The sequence below is a fragment of the Pseudorasbora parva genome, chromosome 4, assembly GCF_024679245.1.
Source record: "Pseudorasbora parva isolate DD20220531a chromosome 4, ASM2467924v1, whole genome shotgun sequence".
NCBI classification, from domain to species: Eukaryota; Metazoa; Chordata; class Actinopteri; order Cypriniformes; family Gobionidae; genus Pseudorasbora; species Pseudorasbora parva.
Genome location: NC_090175.1, coordinates 2,846,642 through 2,867,367, shown reverse-complemented (window position 1 = coordinate 2,867,367; position 20,726 = coordinate 2,846,642). Strand labels below are relative to the sequence as shown.

Sequence of the window (20,726 nt, the reverse complement as noted above, 5' to 3'; positions counted from 1 at the left end):
AACTGTCACAGTACTTACAGGTAACTCCAGACTGTCTTTGATCATCCTGGAGGTGATCATTGGCTGAGCCTTTGCCATTCTGGTTATTCTTCTATCCATTTTGATGGTTGTCTTCCGTTTTCTTCCACGTCTTTCTGGTTTTGCTCTCCATTTTAAGGCATTGGAGATCATTTTAGCTGAACAGCCTATCATTTTTTGCACCTCTTTATAGGTTTTCCCCTCTCTAATCAACTTTTTAATCAAAGTACGCTGTTCTTCTGAACAATGTCTTGAACGACCCATTTTCCTCAGCTTTCAAATGCATGTTCAACAAGTGTTGGCTTCATCCTTAAATAGGGGCCACCTGATTCACACCTGTTTCTTCACAAAATTGATGACCTCAGTGATTGAATGCCACACTGCTATTTTTTTGAACACACCCCTTTCAACTAATTCAACTAATTGCCCAATTGCACAGCCTTAAGAGCGTGCATATCATGAATGCTGGGTCTCATTTGTTTTCTGAGAATCTACTGAACCTACTGGTAACTTGTTTGCCACGTAGCAATAAAAAATATACTAAAAACCTTGATTATTCTGGTTAGTCACATTGTACTGCTATTATTTTGAACAAGACTGTAGATATGCCATTCGGACTGGAAATATGAACTATCCAATGGCCAAACATTATATAGACGCAAAACATGGGAGTGTTTCTACCCTAAGAGTAGTGGGCATTGAGGCTATTCGCCTTGATGCCAGGGGTGGGGATATCATCAAACGCCTTAAACAAAGGGAGACATATTGGATCTATTCCTCCCACCAGTCATCCAGGTCTCAATGAAGATTTTGACCTCTCACCTTTTTTGTAATGGTTGTGTCTTAATAGGTACAGTGTATTGTTGTCTGTGAATGTTTACTATTCTTTGAATGTACTGTAATGCCCATAACATTTTTCTTTCTTTTGTTTTAGAACTATCTTGACAACAAATTCAGAAGTAAGATGGGTAACTAGCCTATTCCCATTTTTTGACTTTAGGGACATAATTGTATGGAGTACACAAGATGTTTGTATTGGTGTCACTCCTATTTTTTCCACTCGGAGATCTCTCTCTTTACCTTGTATTTGTATGGTTTAACTTTTGGCATTACCCATTATCTGAACTATTGCCTCTAGTGGCCAAAAGTTGTGGTGTAAGTGCCAGAGTGGCACACCTGAAACCAATGCAACTATAAGTAGTGCTTGATCCTGTCTGTTTGTTACCAACACCCTGATGAAGGCCATTGGGCCGATACGCGTTGGTGTTTTAATGTTTTAGCCCTACCAATTAAGGCTTTTTTACTTTTGCATCCCACTGAGTGCCTGGACTTGGATTTTTTTTCCTAATTCTTTTTCAATATTTGGTTTATTTTTTTATTTTATTTTTCAAAGCCATCTCATATTTTCATAACAATAAAGTATGAATAATGCAGTGCTAAATTATGAGCCTTTATTGCAGTAAAATGTTCTGCCTTATTGTGATAGAAAGACCCATCTTTAGAAAACACACGCTATTCCATTGTTTTTACACTGTATACAATTCATAATGAACTAATGCAAAAGTCTTTGTAGTACATAAAGCAAACATAAAAATGCCATTAAATAATACAAGGGAAATACAGGGGAAATACATATATTACACAAATGATTGGTTATTCAGCCGTTAATTTAAAGCAAGTGATAAGAAGTAAACAATGATAACAATAAAACCCGTCAATTATACAAAGATCAGAAGAATTTCTGCCCCCCTCACTTATAAAATTCTGCATCCCTGACTAATTATAAATAATTAAGATGTAAGTAAGAATCAACATGATATAGCAGAATTAATACAATCAACTAAATAAAAAAATAAAAAAATCAGCAACACTTGACTAACATCTTGCCTTGATCTCATCTTTCAACTCAAGCAGCCAAAGCTTTCTTTGTTGAAAGTTACAGCCAAAACAGGCAGTCAGTGATAAGCCCCTTTCACACTGCGATTCTGGCAAATACACGGATAATGCGACCCGGCATTTGTTCCCGGGCTGCTAGATTTGATCCATTCACAATGTCAGCGAAATACCGTAATATGTGCGCTTTCACACACAACCCATAACGGGCCCGGATCGAGTTGACACGTGACATCCTGATGTGACGTATAACGGCGAGTGATCTCAGCTTCAGCGCGGATAGTAAGGAGCTCCGTGGTCTCGACTTGTGTCCAGTTTGTCGAATCGTCCCGGGTCGAACCCCGCAATGTTACTAGGTCCCCGACCCGGGTTCAATTCGGTAATCAATTCCGGGACGTGGTTGCTTTCACACAGAAGGCGACCCGGCAATGATCCGGGAATATTGCGGGTCCGACGTGCAGTGTGAAAAGGGCTATAGAAACACAGCAGCGTTTACCTAACAGTGACCTGTAGATGTGGCCAGCTGCATTTAATAATAAAATAATAATAATAATAATTTGTTCGATTTATATAGTGCTTTTAAAGGCACTCAAAGCGCTTTAAAAATATAAAGTTGCAAGAGGGAATTTTAAAAGCAAATATTAAAGCTCAACAGTGTGATATTTTCCCTCATCTAGCGGTGTAAAGGTTTATGACCATCCAGTGAATATTAGTTTCTGTTCCTCCCAATTCTGATTTTGTTTTAACTCCTACGGTGGCCGATATAGTCCAAGATTAGCACAGCAGTCCCCCTCTTCACATTCAACACGGTGCCATCGAGTGTTAAAACGCGAAAGGCGAAGCTTGAATTTACGGGTATGTCCCTCTTTGTCTACTGTACTTTCAAGATGGAGGACCAACATGTCGACCAGCATTCGAACCCCTCACCCGTATGTATTTTCAATGGCATATTATAAACTTAAGAGAATACTTTGCAACTTGAAAGAAGTAAATATACATTAATGAGCACATATATTTTTGAAAGAACTAAGTGTTTTTAGCTAAGAATAAACTAAAAAAAAGTTATACAGTGTAGCTTTAAGGGAAGAGCATGTAATAGCACCGTTGTGGTGGTGTAAAATAACCCCCGAGGTTCTTCAGGCTGTAATAATATTAATCTGGCATGATGCGGTAAACGACGGTGGTGTAAAACAACCCCAGAGGCTCTTCAGGCTGTAATAATATTAATCTGGCATGATGCGGTAAACGACGGTGGTGTAAAACAACCCCAGAGGCTCTTCAGGCTGTAATAATATTAATCTGGCATGATGCGGTAAACGACGGTGGTGTAAAATAACCCCAGAGGCTCTTCAGGCTGTAATAATATTAATCTGGCATGATGCGGTAAACGACGGTGGTGTAAAACAACCCCAGAGGCTCTTCAGGCTGTAATAATATTAATCTGGCATGATGCGGTAAACGACGGTGGTGTAATCTGAGTGATTCTCCTTGTTACGGACAGTGATTGCTGGAGTCGATCCACATGATGAAGCGAGTCCTGTGTGAACAGAAGCAGAGAAAATGTGAGGTTAAACCGTGTGTTTTTCTGAACAGCAGAGGGCAGCGAACTCAGATTTACTAAACATACAGCACCATGTGTCTCTTACCATGTGTACACATGTATTTGAGTTTGAGCGACACAAAGGTTAAAAACGCAGCCAGCAGGACCAAACCCTCAGAAACAGCAACTATCACAGAAAAGCCTGAAATCACACAAAGGGATTGTCAAGAGGAACACATAACATACTGGTACAAGAATCAAACACTTGTATATCATAAGATCACTTTGTACTCAAAATTAGAAATAGGTCTTACCAGAGTTTTCTTCATCTTGGGATGTTTCTCTTTCAGTGTCAGGTGATGCTGTTTGTGGAAATACACAATCATAGAGTGTTACTGGTTAAACCGATTCTTAGAGGAACATATTCTGTCAAGAAATCACACAAAAGGATCGTTCCAGAGAATGAGGTGAGACTAAGAGATCTTGTACTCATACACATGTTGTACATCTGACACTCATCTTAATGTCTTAATCTCTCAACTCACACTCAGCAACCGATCTGTTGGATCTTACCAGACTTTGCTTTATCCTGGGATATTTCTATTTCAGTGTCAAATGATGTTTCTGAAAATACACAATCCTGTATAGTGTCTGGAATGACATCGTCATGTATATACTTTCAATTTTAAATGTCTGTGGGGGAGCTCTGACCTCATATGTGGTACCGTAGAGTTAGGGGTGTTTGATTCCAGGTTTTTTGAAGTCGACTCCGATTCCCGACTCCCACTGTGGGAGTCTATGGAATCGACTCCTCAACTCCATTTACTTTACATCAATACAGGGTTATTAGAAATCAGACAAAATTGATGTTGTGACGTACTTAAATCATCTTATTAAAACCACACACCTTTAGCGTGGCCATCCAAATTAGTCCAATTTAGTGATGACTTTCGTGGCTATCAACATTTCTGTATCTATTACAAAACCTAGGAAAAGTCACGAAAATAGATGTTGTCGAGTGGTGGCGCTAAACGTACATGATCATTGTCTTAAAAGGTGAGTTAAAAATACTATACATAAAATAATGCACACTATTGATGCATTTCTTCTTGATATTTTATTATTTAGTTAGGTTAGTTTAATAAACACATGGTATCCATGGGGAACCAAATCTATATTTATTCCAATAATATATTAGCTTAGAAATCTAGACGCACCCTAGCGGCAGCAAATTTAATCTGCCCGCAAGTGTCGTCTAGCAACTCTCAATACCCTTCTGAGCTGTATTCCTCACAAACTGGACGGGCCAATCACATTGTGTATAGAGTTGGTGGGCGGGGCCATAATGACGACGGCCGAGTTGCGTTTGCGTGCTTCTAGTAAACACAGAAACTGGCGAACGGCGGTCTGTCGAATCAGCTTTGACCGCGACTCTGGAAGACATGGAGTTAAGCTTTTCTCTGAGAAAAGAAGAAAGAACGGCACTGAAGTCATTCTTAAAAAGGGAAGATGTGTTCGGGGTTTAGCCGACCGGATACGGCGAATGTTTAATCTGTCAACAAGCTCTGCTTCACCTCCGTTGCTCTGGTTGGTGTAGCGCTATCCTATCGCGTGCAGAGGGAGTTTGAAAGACAACCGTTTATCCGCCCCTCGGATTGAGCCGTCAATGGAGAGTTTCCAGACCAAACATCTTGATGTGGGTCTGGCTTGTCAGGCTAATAATATATAGTCTACCATCAATTAAACTAAAGCTAGCATGTAGAAAGGCAGGAAGCCTATAATTACAAACTAAAGTCACTGTGATTGTTTTTTATTTCTAAAGTAGGCACGCAAATAAATGTGTGTGACAAAGTTTCTGCGACAGCTGTCTGATGCGGTGTACACAACGTCAGTGTTACCTCGCAGCTCACTTCATTTCACTCACTCCTTGCTTATAGTGCACTCAATATTCATGCACTTTAGATGAGCAGTTCAGTAAAATAGAGCGATTTTGGACACCGCAACAGAGTCGACACCGAGAGTCGATTCCTGTACTGGAGTCGACCCCAACTCTGGGTTATTCAGAGTCGAGGAATCGACTCTTTTGGAGTCGACTCCCTATCACTACTTAGAGTCTCTGCTTTCTGGAGATATGCATCACTTTGGCATTTGTTTTACACAAAGAAATGTATTTAAACTAAATTACTCTGGTGCCATTTCCGCCTGGATTTGGCCTACCCAAATTGAAAAGCCTCCCATACACACATACAGTGGTCTAGGTTCAAAATGTTGGTGTCATTTTACACACTGTAAAAAAAAAAATTGATGGCTCCAATTGAAAATTTTCTACTGACTGATCACATCTAAATTTTTCAGTATGCTGAATTGAAATTCTGTGAATTGATGCAAGATGAGATCATCTACAAGCACTCATACACATGCTGTACATCTGACGCTCATCTTAATGTCATACGATCTCTCAACCTAAACTGAGCAACAGATCTGTTGGATCTTACCAGACTTTTCATCATCCAGACTGACTTTACTAACCAGACTGACTTTATTTCTGTCAGACGTCTACAGAAGCTCTCATTGAGAATCAACAGAGGTTTAGATCTTTTTGTTTTATTGAAAATGAACAGTGTTTCCTTTAGTTTAACTCTTATCTTTTTGAGTGAGTTTTTATAGCCAGTTTTGTAGCCAAGGGTTTTTGTTGCTTCTGTTGTCTGTGGTTTTCAGTTGGTGTGAAAATGACCGTTCATCATCCTTTAAAGGTGCACTATGGAGCTTTCCGTCCACTAGAGGGCGCCTATTCAAAACAAATCGTAGTTTGATGACGCAACGTGTGAGCGCAGCATCTTGGGAGATGTGGTCTTCTCATCACAGCCGGTGGAAAATAGGACTCAGGCAGAAATCACGTTCATGCATGCGGTTATTAACGTTACTGTAGTCTAAAGCAGAGCAGGACCGAGTGTTATGGACCTGAGCACAGCTGCTGGAGCGATTGTTAAACAAATACCCGCCTCGCAAATACCGGGACTTTTATTATGACGGGACGGGACACATTCGCCTGGCGCCTGCACAGATCCGCTCTTCCGGTTATGATTTTGAGGTAATGGAGCTCTGTTTATCATATTAGATACATTTAAGTGTGTTTAAAACGATGTTATGACGTTACTCTGTGCGTTCAGTTGTTCACACTGCTAAGAGTAAAGCGCTCCTGTCAAATAAAAGCCGAAACCGAGGGTAGCGCAGATATGACGCGATTGACAGGCGACTCCCTCAAATGCAATGTTGAAACGTCCCTGTCCTTAGTTAAAATAGCAATTTTCTCACAATTTACAAATAGTTGGAAACATCTGGGATATTGTAGGTACTCAACTGAACAAAATATATAACACCGGCCTAGTGGTTTTTGGATATTTTACTGCAAAAATACTACATAGTTCACCTTTAACAAAGCATGTTGTTTTAAAGAGACATTACGTCCAAAAATGATCACACTGTGAGACAAAGGCTGTAGGATTGAAGTAGGATTGATTTCCGATTCATCGTATTTTATCGACATTTCGATTTCTGCTTCCTATTCATTATTTATCCTGAAAAGGTTTTTTTTTTTTTTTGGACATTCAGTTATCTTGCATTGGTAACAAGCCTTCTCTCATGTTTGCATTGCCAGATGTCAAGAGGTTAAATCCCCCAAAACATTTTCTCTTAAAGTAAAACTATTTATCTTTGCCATCTGTCATTTATGTGCATGCCCTCTCTACACTGTGAAAGCACTGATAAACCAGTAAGATGGATCATCGACCTCCATTGAGATATTCTGCTCTAATGAAAGCGTCATTGAGTCAGCGTGTGTTCATTCACGAGCCGCTTGAGCTGTTTTACTGCGACTAAATCTTCCATCAGTGATGGACTGTAATAAATCCAAACATGATCTTGACTATATTGTTTGTGATTTTGTCTCCTGAATATATGCAGTTACACAAAATATGTGTGTGTCTAACAGATGATCTGTGCTTACTTGAGAGTGTTAATAAAGGTAAACAGAAATTTCTCAAATTACATTAATTGTGATAATTATCATTTAAGCAACACAACTGTGATTATTAGTTTAGTCAGTCTTTTACCTCTGATCACTTTTAGATGAACTTCAGTGAAGACGAACGACCCAGAAGTCTCCTCAGCGCACCAGTATTTCCCAGAATCCTCTTCTGTCAGACTGTTGATGTTCACAGTGAAAACTCCAGCTGAGGTTTCATCAGTCAGAGAGAATCGGCCATTTGTTCTGTTACTCGATGAAACACGAACTCCGTCTCGGACGCAGATATTCGGCTGATCTCCTCTGCAGAACGACCTCTGGAGACTCGAGAGATTCCTGACGGACTTACAGCTGATGGACGCCGATCCTCCGACAGACGCTTCATGACTGATCGCTGGAGAGAAGAACATTAAATATGAGAACAGAATGATCAGAAACACTGAGATGTTCCCAGAAAACTCCCTCACCATCTTCCCTGATGATCATGAGCTCAATGGGAAGGTTAAACGCATCTGTCACTGCACACCAGTATATCCCAGCATCCTCTGCTCTGAGGTTACTCAAGGTCACAGTGAAGAGATTGAGTTCAGTCTCAACCTTTACTGAAATATTTGGTTTATTAAGGTGGGCTTCATCTGAATGAATGATCTTTTTGGCATCTGGAGTGAAACACTTTCCTTTGCAAAGATGCTTTACTTGTGTTGAATGTTTCTTATCATAAGGGCATCTGATCTCGGATGAACCTCCTTCACGTCCCACCACTGGAGGAAATAATAGTCAAAGAAAGGGAAAGTGTTTATATGCTGTAATACATGTGTCTGTTATTTGATGTATGGTCGCTGTACGTACTAGTTGGAGTGAGTTTGTGTCGATTGGTGAGAGAGACAGACGTCAGATGTGTGTGTCTGGTTTCTTCTCCACACCAGTAAACTCCAGCATCTCTCAGGCTCACGTCACTGATGCTCACTGTAAAAACTCCTGCTGAACTGACAGAAAACTCAAAGCGGCTCTTCTCTGATGAACTGATGCTTTCACACATCATCTTATTCTCCTTCTCGTTCTCTTTGCAGAAGTGTCTGGAGGTCTCAGTGTGTTTCTCCGGGAAATTGCAGGTGAGTTTCACACTTTCACCAATAATGGCAGATGTGCTGCTTAATGCATGAAAATGATCACCTATTCTCAAAAACAGTGAAAAACATGTAACATCAAATATATATATATATATATATATATATATATATATATATATATATATATATATATATATATATATATATACACACACAACCACACCTTTAGGTGTCCAGGAGTCTCCTCAGTCCTCACTTTACCTGGATTTACTGTCAGTTTGACCTCGGTGAACAGATCTTTGTCATTGATATTCACTCCACACCTGTACGTTCCTTCATCAGCCGCGGTTAAATCACTGATAAAAACCTTCAAAAGTCCTTCACTGGAATCATCAAACATCTGCACATTATTATGATCCTTCCATTGATTCTGTCCATTAACCGGGATCTTCTGTCCTGAATCTTTCTGGATGAATTTCTCATTTCCTTTGAATTCTTGTGGAAATGTACAGGTGATGAAGACTGATTTACTGGAGTAGGCCTGAACATGGACAGAAGTCATCTGACCTGCAAAACGAGATTTATTACATTATTAAAAGTCATTTCTTATTTAGATCTGTAAGAATCCTTTAATTAAAAAGAAACTAAACTCACTATAAACATTCAGATGAATCTCTTTAATGAAGGTCATGTGAGTCATTGATGTTCCTGAAGGTCGATCATCTGATTTGTCTCTCTCCACTCCACATAAATAAACTCCACCGTCCTCTGCAGAAATGTCTCTAATGGTCACAGTAAAATGATCTTCAGGACTGTCAGACAGAATGAACTTCTCCTCAGATGATTGTGATGATCCTGATGATCTTGAGCTGTTCATCACATGGACAGGATCTCCGTTCAGTCTGTAGAAGACTTTAGTGTGTGTTTTAAACTTATGATCATATTCACAGCGGACAGTGATCGTTTGTCCAATAGACGCGTCCCGGATAACAGACGTCCCACAATGAGGCTCTGAAAATGATTTCAACAAAACCTTGTGACATGGAGGCTTAAAATAATATTACTATTATTAAAGTGAGGAACTTTAGCCTCTCTGTCGCCATCTCTGTTTGAAACATATAATGTCATGCTTCTTTCAGTGTTTTGACATGGGCTCTGATTATTTTTAGGTATATTTAAAGTTGCCTGTGATAAGAGTAGATCAGTCTTCATACATCAAGATAAACTGACAAAAAAACACAAACTGGACATTAAATATCTCCTAAAAATATCATCTGAGCAGGTAAGTTACATATAGAAGCTGGGTCTACTTGTTTTTTCTTTGTACAGATCTGACAGGTACATGCAAAGATGGATGACATGACACTGACATATTCCCTGCCTCTGACCCGACAGCTCAAATTACAAATCATATTTAATAAGATTATCTTTGTGAGACACACTCACCATTGTAAACTTTATTATTGTAAACATTGCTTTATGTAGTATATGCTCTGTAATTACTTTTTGTTCATTTTACTCAAAATCTTCTGTACAACAGCATGTCGACTCCATTTCTGCCTGTTTCCACATGTATATTCCCCATCATCCTCTCCGCTGAGGTTCCTGATAAACACTGTGAAGGATCTGCTGTTTTCATCATCATACAGAGCCAATCTCCCGTTATAAACCCAGCGGTTCTGAGTCTCTGTACTGATGCCGGTCTTACAGCTCTTGTCTCTGCAGAAATACTTCCCTTTAGACTGATCATTCTGGTTCTTGTATGGGCACTTGAACATTAAACTCCCTCCAGAGCATCCAAACACACGGATACAAAGTACCTGACCTGCCAAACACAAGTTCATTTGCTCTGGGTTATTATATATTATCAGTCTAGATCATATATTATTTGACCCAGACTGAGCAGCTCAGAACTGACCTGAGATCAGGCAGAGAGAGATGAAGATGAAGATGATGATGGCAGTCCTCATTCCAGATGGACTTCAGTCTCACAGATATCCAGAGAAAAACCAGATCCGATCTCAATCCAGTGAAAGCTAGAACTGATCAGATGTGTTCGTTGAATGCGATGTAAGTTTCTATCATTAGAAGTGCTCACAGCCTCCGTCAGTCTCTCTCACGCTTATCTTCCTCATTCTCTATAACGGTTCCTCCCATCTGTAACACTGACAGGGCGGTAAGTGTTGAGAAGCAGAATGTGTGAAAGACATGCAGTGAAAAAAACCACATACACACAGAACTCAGACGTCAGTATATTAATATAAGCATGCACAGAGTCACTAATGGCCATTTATCACTTGAACATGCATTCCCACTGAAGCTAAGCAGGGTCGAGCCTGGTCAGGTCCTGGATGGGAGACCTCTTGAAAGACTGTGAAAGAGGAAGAGGTTTTAGTGAGGTCAGTAGGGGGCGCTGCTCATCCTGCGGTCTGAGCGTGTCCTAATGGGTACAGTCACCATAAACTGTACAGTATAAAGAGTTAATAAACCCCAGAGTCCTTCTCAGGAAGACAGTGGTGTATCCCCTACACACTCATGTTCTGAATATATAGTCATGTCTTATCTATTGCTTTTTTCAGTCATTTAAATGAAAGCACATTGGTAACAATAGCTTATGCTAAACCTCTGTTTAATGACGTTTTGAAGGAATGCCACTTGCCTTAGCCATTGATCGAGCGTCTGGAGGCAGTCTTAGATTGACATCTTGATGGTTTGTTGGGTTTCTGTTCTGTTGCAGTTTTGAAGGTTAACACTGTGGTGAACAGCAGAGCATATGGTTATCGAGGTGTGTAAAATATGAAGACTGAATGTATGATATGTTGTGTAGATGCAAGTGAATAATGATTTTTTATTTTTTTATTATTAACTGATCAGTATTGGTTACGGTCTTAAAGGTTTAGTTTACTTCAAACTGAATTAGAGGCTCGGCGTGACCCTAGCCGAGGATTAGGGTCTTATCTAGACAAACCTAGCTAATTTGCTCATCTTGCGCTGCTCTTTGAGAGCCATTGATTATGAAATCACATCAGAAAGGGCACGCTAGATGTAGGCAGTACCACAAAGAGCACATGCGAAGACTAATAGAAAAGAGCCTTTTAGCAAAAAAATGGTAAAACAATGATATCAGACAATTTTAAAGTTGGAGATAGAGGTATTTTTTGTAAGGGTGTTTGTATTAGTCTTTGCACATTCACTTAATGCTAATATTAATGTTGGAGATAGAGGTATTCACCTAATGTTAATATTTATCTCTCTCTTACATGGCAAACACTTCTCGCTGCTCCAGAGCCGTCCAGATATAAAAGTGCATTGGTGTGTCAGACTTTTCTCTGTCTTGGTTTATTATTACCTGTTTTCAAATCTGCTGTCCTGTCAAATCCGTCATTTATACCCCATAACACTGCTTTGGGTTTTAATTAAAATATTTTCTTATAATCAGGTACATTGATTCTGTAGGTAGAGATAGTTGACATTAACACTCGGTGGGGATATTTGACAGCTTTAAGGTTGCAATATGATGCACTATGGCGGCCAAGCATTACAGCAAATACAAAAATATAACAAATATATGACAAATATGTAACTATATTCTGTAAAAGGGATCCAAACACACACGCACACACGCATGATGACTGTACATGCTTGTAAGTAAAATAACAACATCAACAATCGAAACATATTTGTAGCTTTAGTCATGTGATCGCATATATTTAAATAAGGAAAGTTAACCTGAGCACTCTCAGTCTGTCAGCTCTTTTCATCCAGATCAGCAAAAAGAAAGAAAGTGATCGTTGAGCTTCTGAATCAGAAAGAGAGGATATCTAAATAAATGGCATCAACAGTTAAATCTATTCCCATAGCTTTTCAGGGCTCCACACACAACACATACAGTAGATATAAAAGGTCTACACACTCCTGCTAAAACAGCTGGGTTTTCTTTTTTAACAAAGCAGAGAGTGCAACCATTCACTACCATATTAGGGGAAAATACTATAGTAGTGAATGGCTGTTGGTTACAAACATTCTTCAAAATATCTTATTTTGTGTTTAGCCGAAGAAAGAAACTTATACAGGTTTGGAACGACATGAGGGAGAGTAAATGATGACAGAAATTTCATTTTTAGGTGAACTATCCTGTAGCGACTCAGGCGAATCAAACACACAATCGCCAGTTACATTTAACAAATATGTTTTGAATGCTTTGTGCTTAGTAACAGACCTTCCCCCAACACAACAGAGAAAGATTCTCTGTTACCCTGGAAACCATCTGATAAGACTGTTTTACGGCCCAAAAGAATTTGGCCACATGAAAAGTCTCATACACAGAGAGTTAAAGCTTGTAAAACACACGCTTTTGCCTCAAATTATAGCCAAACCATCTATAAATGAACATGCACCCCAGGACATTATATGTCAACACATGTATTTTACATGTCTTGTAAAATGTTTATTCTGTATGGTATTTTGCATCTTTTTGTCTTTGTCTTAACAACTTACTAGTTCAGATAACCTCATATATGTCATGTCTCCTATCAAATTAATGCTCACTTCACGACTTACACTTCCATGTATATCACTTATTCAGAAAATGCAGTGTGTGTTTGTTGCATTAATTAGAGTATGAATGGTCAGAGACCCACTGATTCGAGCTTGGAACAAAGAGCCATAAAATCTTCTGAGGAATTTCCCGCTTGGAAATCCCAACAGTTTCATTGGTTAAGTCTAACCCCGGAGGGTGGGACTACTCCCAGACCTTAAAAAGAAGGTGCTCGGATGCCCTCCCTCTCTCTCTCTCTTCTCTCTCTGGCTGAACCAACACGTCACCGTGGCTGGCCCTTGAGCCAGGCCACCAATGCAGGCCCTCCAAGCAGGCCCCAACTCTTCCCCTCTTCCTCCTCTTCCCTCCTCGCTTCGCTTTTGCATCGCATCAAATTCCTAGCCCCGAGGGCATTTCTTCAGGGAGAACACAGAGCATCTCTAGAGCAACCAGCCGCTCCCCCCGACCTCGGAAAGAACCGTCGGACATGCAGGACATTTGAACTCGGAACACACGCACACACGCAAGAAGCCAAAACTAAAGCAAGTATTCTTATTTCCAAATTCAAACTGCTGTTAAGAGGGTGTGTTATTTTCCCGTTGGGACAAGTTAACTCCGTGAAGGTTGTATTTGATGAACTGAAGGAAAGCTGTTCCCCCCCCCACTCTCTTTGTCTCTCTCTCTCTCTCTCTCTCTCTCTCTCTCTCTCTTTTTATCTCTCTAAGTTCAGTCTATTCATTATCTTCGTTTATGTACCATATTCTTTCGTTTACTATCTATATTTCTACTCTCTTGATGCATATTTAGTGTGTACTTTCTGTGTGAATTGTAGTGTTATTCTTAGTCTGTGTTTATTAAACCTCCAAAAGACATTTAATGAGTTGAATCTGTTATTCTGCCACATACACGGAGTCAATGAAACTTACGATCTAACGTTACCTAACTGCTTATGCTACTATGTTAGTAAAGTAAACTGTACGAACATTTGAAATATTGAACTTGTCCTGATCAGTAAAGTTAATGTTTCTTATGCGCTCGTAAAGCAGTAATCCCTTATTGAGAGTTGATTTGAAAAGTCTATAACTAATTTGCAGGACAAACTTAGTAGGATAATTTCAAGCAGTTCCGTAAAGGGTTACTTGTATTTAATTAAACAATTTTCCCTATCGGAAAATTTTAATACGTAATGAACGACTAGCAAATTATATTCATAAATTCATGAATATTGAATATTAAATCCCTTTTGAGTTAATTATTCCCCGAGACATTAAACTCATAGTCATTGTCGTTACAATCCCTTTAACTCAACTGGCTTAGAATCACATCATTACTATAGGGCACAGCTGATTGGTTCCTGCTGTATCAGTAGCCAATGAGCTGCCGGCTCAACCATTTAAAAACTTGGTTAGCATTTGCTTTCTAAAATTCCCTGAAGTTCAACAGCCAAGCTAAGTGAATGGTTTTCCTATGCTATATCACTTTGCATTTCTGTGTAATTTACGTCATCAACCTCTGATGAAGTAATTGTACACTGGGTTTAAATCATGTGTCATGTTAAATAGTCCTGTTTTAGTGAATTATTGCCAGCTAGCGATATGCAATTTCCTGTTGATACAGCAGCAGAAAGCTGACGACGTAGTTGCCATGAGGTTACAGAGAAGTTTTGCTCAACTCTTCAATGTGGAATAGGCTTTCACTTTTGTATTCGCGTATGCTATCTAACAGAGCTACAGTAATACATTATATTTTGTACAGTAGCAGCTGCAGGACCATGTGTATCAAATCCAATAGCCATGCAGTGAATTTCAATAGCAGCAGAGCGCTAGCAGATCTAGAAGCTGTGTGTCTTTGCTAACCGTGCGAGAGGAGTCATGTGTTTGCTGATGAGGTGACCATTATCATGATTTAAAATGCATTCAGTGTGTTTTACCTTATATACATAAAGTACATGAGTAGATGAATTCTTTGCAGAATTATATATTTGGACATGTGTTATTTAATAACTACACTGTAAAAGATCCCGGGTTAAAAACAAATATTTTTGGGTTATTTGGGTAAATATTGGACAGAACACATGTTGGGTTATTTTTACCCAGCTTGTTGGGTTTTATACATTGTTTTTTGAAAGTGATATAATACAAATGCACTCTATAAAAAAGTGATTAAGCTAGTGTCATATCGTCAGCTTATTATTACGCTTAAGGTAAATAGTCAAGGCAACTTCATTTTTATTGTGTTAAACAGGACAATACTGCAACAGAATATGAGTCTACTGTACAGTCATTCTGGAGAAACTGGTGATGTTATCAGCTTATTTTAATTTATCATATCGCAACAATGTGGGCAGATCAGTAATAAAGTTGATGCAGTTAATTTAGAAATCAATTTTATTTGGATATTTAGTTGAAAACGTGCCGTGTAAACTATTAAACACTGATCTCCATAATGGTGACTCTTTCCTTCAGTGATTCTGCTTGTTATCATCCGGTGTTCATCACTAATGGTCAATCATCACTTAATTAATCTCTTAATTATCTCATTACCTTTAACACTTCTTCAGAGTTTCTTTTAACACTCTTGAGTGTGGAGCCAAATAAACTCTGAGGAGAGTTCATTTAACACTGGAGTTTTTGCTGCGGCGTAGACATACACGCGGAGATGATGGTTCGTTTAGGCTTAGACATACGCGCGGAGATGATGGTTCGTTTAGGCGTAGACATACACGCGGAGATGATGGTTCGTTTAGGCTTAGACATACACGCGGAGATGATGGTTCGTTTAGGCTTAGACATACACGCGGAGATGATGGTTCGTTTAGGCGTAGACATACACGCGGAGATGATGGTTCGTTTAGACTTAGACATACGCGCGGAGATGATGCTTCGTTTAGGCGTAGACATACGCGTGGAGATGATGGTTCGTTTAGGCGTAGACATACGCGCGGAGATGATGTTAGTTTAGGCGTAGACATACATGCGGAGATGATGGTTCGTTTAGGCGTAGACATACACGCAGAGATGGTGGTTCGTTTAGGCTTAGACATACGCGCGGAGATGATGGTTCGCTTAGGCGTAGACATACGCGCGGAGATGATGGTTCGTTTAGGCGTAGACATACACGCGGAGATGATGGCTCGTTTAGGCGTAGACATACATGCGGAGATGATGGTTCGTTTAGGCGTAGACATACGCGCGGAGATGATGGTTCGTTTAGGCGTAGACATACACGTGGAGATGATGGTTTGTTTAGGCGTAGACATACACGTGGAGGTGATGGTTCGTTTAGGTGTAGACATACACGCGGAGATGATGGTTCGTTTAGGCGTAGACATACACGCGGAGATGATGTTTCGTTTAGACGGAGACATACATGCGGAGATGATGGCTCGTTTAGGCGTAGACATACACACGGAGATGATGTTTCGTTTAGACGGAGACATACATGCGGAGATGATGGCTCGTTTAGGCGTAGACATACGCGCGGAGATGATGGTTCGTTTAGGCGTAGACATACACGCGGAGATGATGGTTCGTTTAGGCGTAGACATACGCGTGGAGATGATGGTTCGTTTAGGCGTAGACATACGCGCGGAGATGATGGCTCGTTTAGGCGTAGACATACACGCGGAGATGATGGTTCGTTTAGGCGTAGACATACACGCGGAGATGATGGTTCGTTTAGGCGTAGACATACGCGTGGAGATGATGGTTCGTTTAGGCGTAGACATACACGCGGAGATGATGGTTAGTTTAGGCGTAGATATACACGCGGAGATGATGCTTCGTTTAGGTGTAGACATACACGCGGAGATGATGGTTCGTTTCGGCGTAGACATACACGCGGAGATGATGGTTCGTTTAGGCTTAGACATACGCGCGGAGATGATGCTTCGTTTAGGCATAGACATACACGCGGAGATGATGCTTCGTTTAGGCGTAGACATACACGCGGAGATGGTTTACATTTACATTTATGCATTTGGCAGACGCTTTTATCCAAAGCAACTTACATTGCATTTTTAAGGTAAACATTTTACATTTTGGCGATTCTTGCTTTCCCTGGGAATCGAACCCATGACCTTGGCGTTGCTAACGCCACACTCTACTGGTTGAGCTACAGGAAAGCTAGATGATGGTTCGTTTAGGCGTAGACATACGCGCGGAGATGATGGTTCGTTTAGGCGTAGACATACGTGTGGAGATGATGGTTCGTTAAGGCGTAGACATACACGCAGAGATGATGGTTCGTTTAGGTGTAGACATACGCGCGGAGATGATGGTTCGTTTAGGCGTAGACATACGCGCGGAGATGATGGTTCGTTTAGGCGTAGACATACATGTGGAGATGATGGTTCGTTTAGGCGTAGACATGCGCGCGGAGATGATGGTTCGTTTAGGCGTAGACATGCGCGCGGAGATGATGGTTCGTTTAGGCGTAGACATGCGCGCGGAGATGATGGTTCGTTTAGGCGTAGACATGCGCGCGGAGATGATGGTTCGTTTAGGCGTAGACATGCGCGCGGAGATGATGGTTCGTTTAGGCGTAGACATACGCGCGGAGATGATGGTTCGTTTAGGCGTAGACATGCGCGCGGAGATGATGGTTCGTTTAGGCGTTGACATACACGCGGAGATGATGGTTCGTTTAGGTGTAGACATACACGCGGAGATGATGGTTCGTTTAGGCGTAGACATACGCGCGGAGATGATGGTTTGTTTAGGCGTAGACATACACGCGGAGATGATGGTTCGTTTAGGCGTAGACATACACGCGGAGATGATGGTTCGTTTAGGCATAGACATACACGCGGAGATGATGGTTCGTTTAGGCGTAGACATACACGCGGAGATGATGGTTCGTTTAGGCGTAGACATACACGCGGAGATGATGGTTCGTTTAGGCGTAGACATACACGTGGAGATGATGGTTCGTTTAGGCGTAGACATACATGCGGAGATGATGGTTCGTTTAGGCGTAGACATACACGCAGATAGCTCAATGCGTATAGATAATCGTATACGCAATATATACGCAATATATGTACTATACGCAATGCGTATAGTACATCACGACTTTGCGTAAACATACACGCCACTTTCTAAAGCCAAGTGCCGTGTATGTTTACGCAAAGTCGTGATGTCATGTTGTTCAATTAATCATAAAAGGGCCCTGATACGTCACTAGACATTAAGAAATCATGTCAATTTCAAATACTTATATCACTGACAACAGTAGTCCGGCCAGAATATTGTCATTATAAAGTTGTTGTTGCAGCCCTCAGCTGATGTTGATGTTGACATGTTGTGTTTTGGCCTGAAGCTCCGCCCTCCACCTATCTACCAATCACGATGTCAGTAGTGTTTAGGCACCCAGGTTGCCAGATCTCTAGTTAGCACAGCTGCAGATCTACAAACGTTCTTGCTGATCCTGCAGCCAATCTGGCAACCTCGAGTCAGGGGGAGGGGGAGACACCGCTCTACAGTCAGTTTTGGCCACAATCTTACACACATTTCCGTTAACACTCTGAAAATAATATGCAATAAAGTAATGAGGTTAATTACAAGCATAAATAATTAAACTTAAAAATTATACTCAAATTAAACTTAATATACTACAACTTCAGGATATTAAATAATGTATTTTTTAAATGTTTTGTCAGTGCATTGTTACAATGACAATTTTGAGCATATAGTTTAAAATACACTACAAATATTCTTTAAAGTAATGTTCAAATAAGTAAACTTTAAAAAAAGAACAGCATTTTAAAAGTATTTAAGGTGTGTTAAAAGTTGTATTGTGACACAAGTTGTTCCATTTCTGCATTTATGTACATATTAAACACACTGTAACAGACTTTGCCATACTAGTGATACTTTACTTCTTTTGACTGGTAAATGCAAGCGCAGTTTTGACCAATCTCTCGCCACAAGTCTTTTGCAGTGTTAAATTCTCATCAAGTGCACTGTATGCTGACCCTCGTATACGCATAAAAGAGAAGTATACTTTGGGCTTAAAGCTGTGGCTGAACTCGGTTGTAGTTCTTCAGTGCCCCTCTACCAGCTCAATCAGGTCATGAGCCCTCTGCTCATTATCATCAGGTGTCTTCAATAATGTTGTGTGCTAGTTTGAGATGACATACGTCATGACCAAAGGTTAGCGATTGGCTATGGTAGATCCAATAGTTTAAAAGTACCCGCCTTCAAGAAAGTCAACGCTTGTCAATGGCGAGTGGCTAGACTCTCTAAATGAAATGTGCAAGAGTCTGGTAAGACCAGGCTAGCTAAACTCTGCAGGACAGCGGCTCTCAAGGACCGAACTTGTCTACTCCTGGTGTTGGCCTATAGAGAATATAGGAAGAACAGTAACAGTGGAGGGACTGAAAAGTGATGTTGGCCTTTCTGTGATGGTGAAATAAGGCTCACTTACCAACCCCAAGCTTCTGGAACTCACTGTAAGTCACTTTGGATAAAAGCATGGGTCAAAAGCAAAAATGACTAGTGTCCTATCGGGGGTCAGAGGTCACTGTTGCATCACAGATTGCAGGGCCTGAGTTACACACTTTGAAAAATGTTATTACAGGGTTTCCTGTAAAATAATGACACCAAAATTTTAAACCTAGACCACTGTATGTGTGTATGGGAGGCTTTTGGGTAGGCCAAATCCAGGCAGAAATCCCCAAAAATGGTCTTGGAGTTTAAGTAGTTAAGGGTATTAACTAAAGTTAAGTTAAACTAAATACAGCTTAACCGCAGATCAGCCCTGATAAGAGCTGTGGTTACTGCAGGCTCTCAAACTGGACTGACTGTTCACTTTTTAATGCATTTCCTCTAATATTTGTTAATGTTCACTTTTAAATGTAATTTAACTTCATCACTGCTTTGTGCACTGCTGCTGATTCGGAAGTATTTTTATAACGACAACCATTGAGTCAAAATGTATGATCCAGGTTTGAAATCCTTCACTTTAAATGCAGATCTTTTTATGACTACATTAAGAAACAGTACTGAACTTAACACAAAATGTGTTTTAACGCCCAGCGTTACCCAGGTTTACAGCCTCCAAATGCTCTCATTTGAAATATCTTTCTTTCACTTTCGTTTTTGACTCTGATTATCTGAAAGAGAGTCGCGCTCCCTCTAGTGGCGCAGACAGTCATCACAATCTCAGAGGAGCTGCTGCAGGTGAATGAACACACACAGTATTAATGAAAATTAAACTTAACAACAGCATACTATATATCAGAACCCTTTTCCATGGTTTAATATGGTAAATGACAGCTTAATGCTAATATTTATCTCTCTCTTACATGGCAAACACTTCTCGCTGCTCTAGAGCCGTCCAGATATAAAAGTGCATTGGTGTGTCAGACTTTTCTCTGTCTTGGTTTATTACCTGTTTTCAAATCTGCTGTCTTTTTTTAAGTAAATGTCACTCCAAATTTTTTTCAATGTAGGGGTTCAAACCCAAAGGGCTAACACCCTATTGTTATTGTTAATTTTCCCATGATGCATCATTCTCCTTCTAAAACTGATCGGTTTTGAGTAAAACTGCTTCAAATGTCTGTGCTGTTGGCTATCGTCGCGCGAGTAAACATCAGTAAACGACACGATTGCGTGCTTCGTCATTCAAATGCGCTAACGGACT

At 40.3% G+C, this 20,726-nt stretch overlaps 1 protein-coding gene across 1 annotated transcript; it reads right to left on the bottom strand.

Annotated features, from left to right (window-relative positions):
- Positions 1-1,507: 1,507 nt before the first annotated feature.
- LOC137072680 (polymeric immunoglobulin receptor-like) lies at positions 1,508-9,551 on the bottom strand. The gene is made up of 8 exons (XM_067440594.1): positions 9,200-9,551; positions 8,807-9,112; positions 8,325-8,648; positions 7,943-8,236; positions 7,564-7,869; positions 3,766-3,813; positions 3,558-3,653; positions 1,508-3,448 (listed from the first exon to the last, which is right to left on the bottom strand). The coding sequence occupies exons 1-8, from the start codon at positions 9,420-9,422 to the stop codon at positions 3,348-3,350; spliced, it is 1,698 nt and encodes a 565-aa protein (XP_067296695.1). The 5' UTR covers positions 9,423-9,551; the 3' UTR covers positions 1,508-3,347.
- Positions 9,552-20,726: the final 11,175 nt, after the last annotated feature.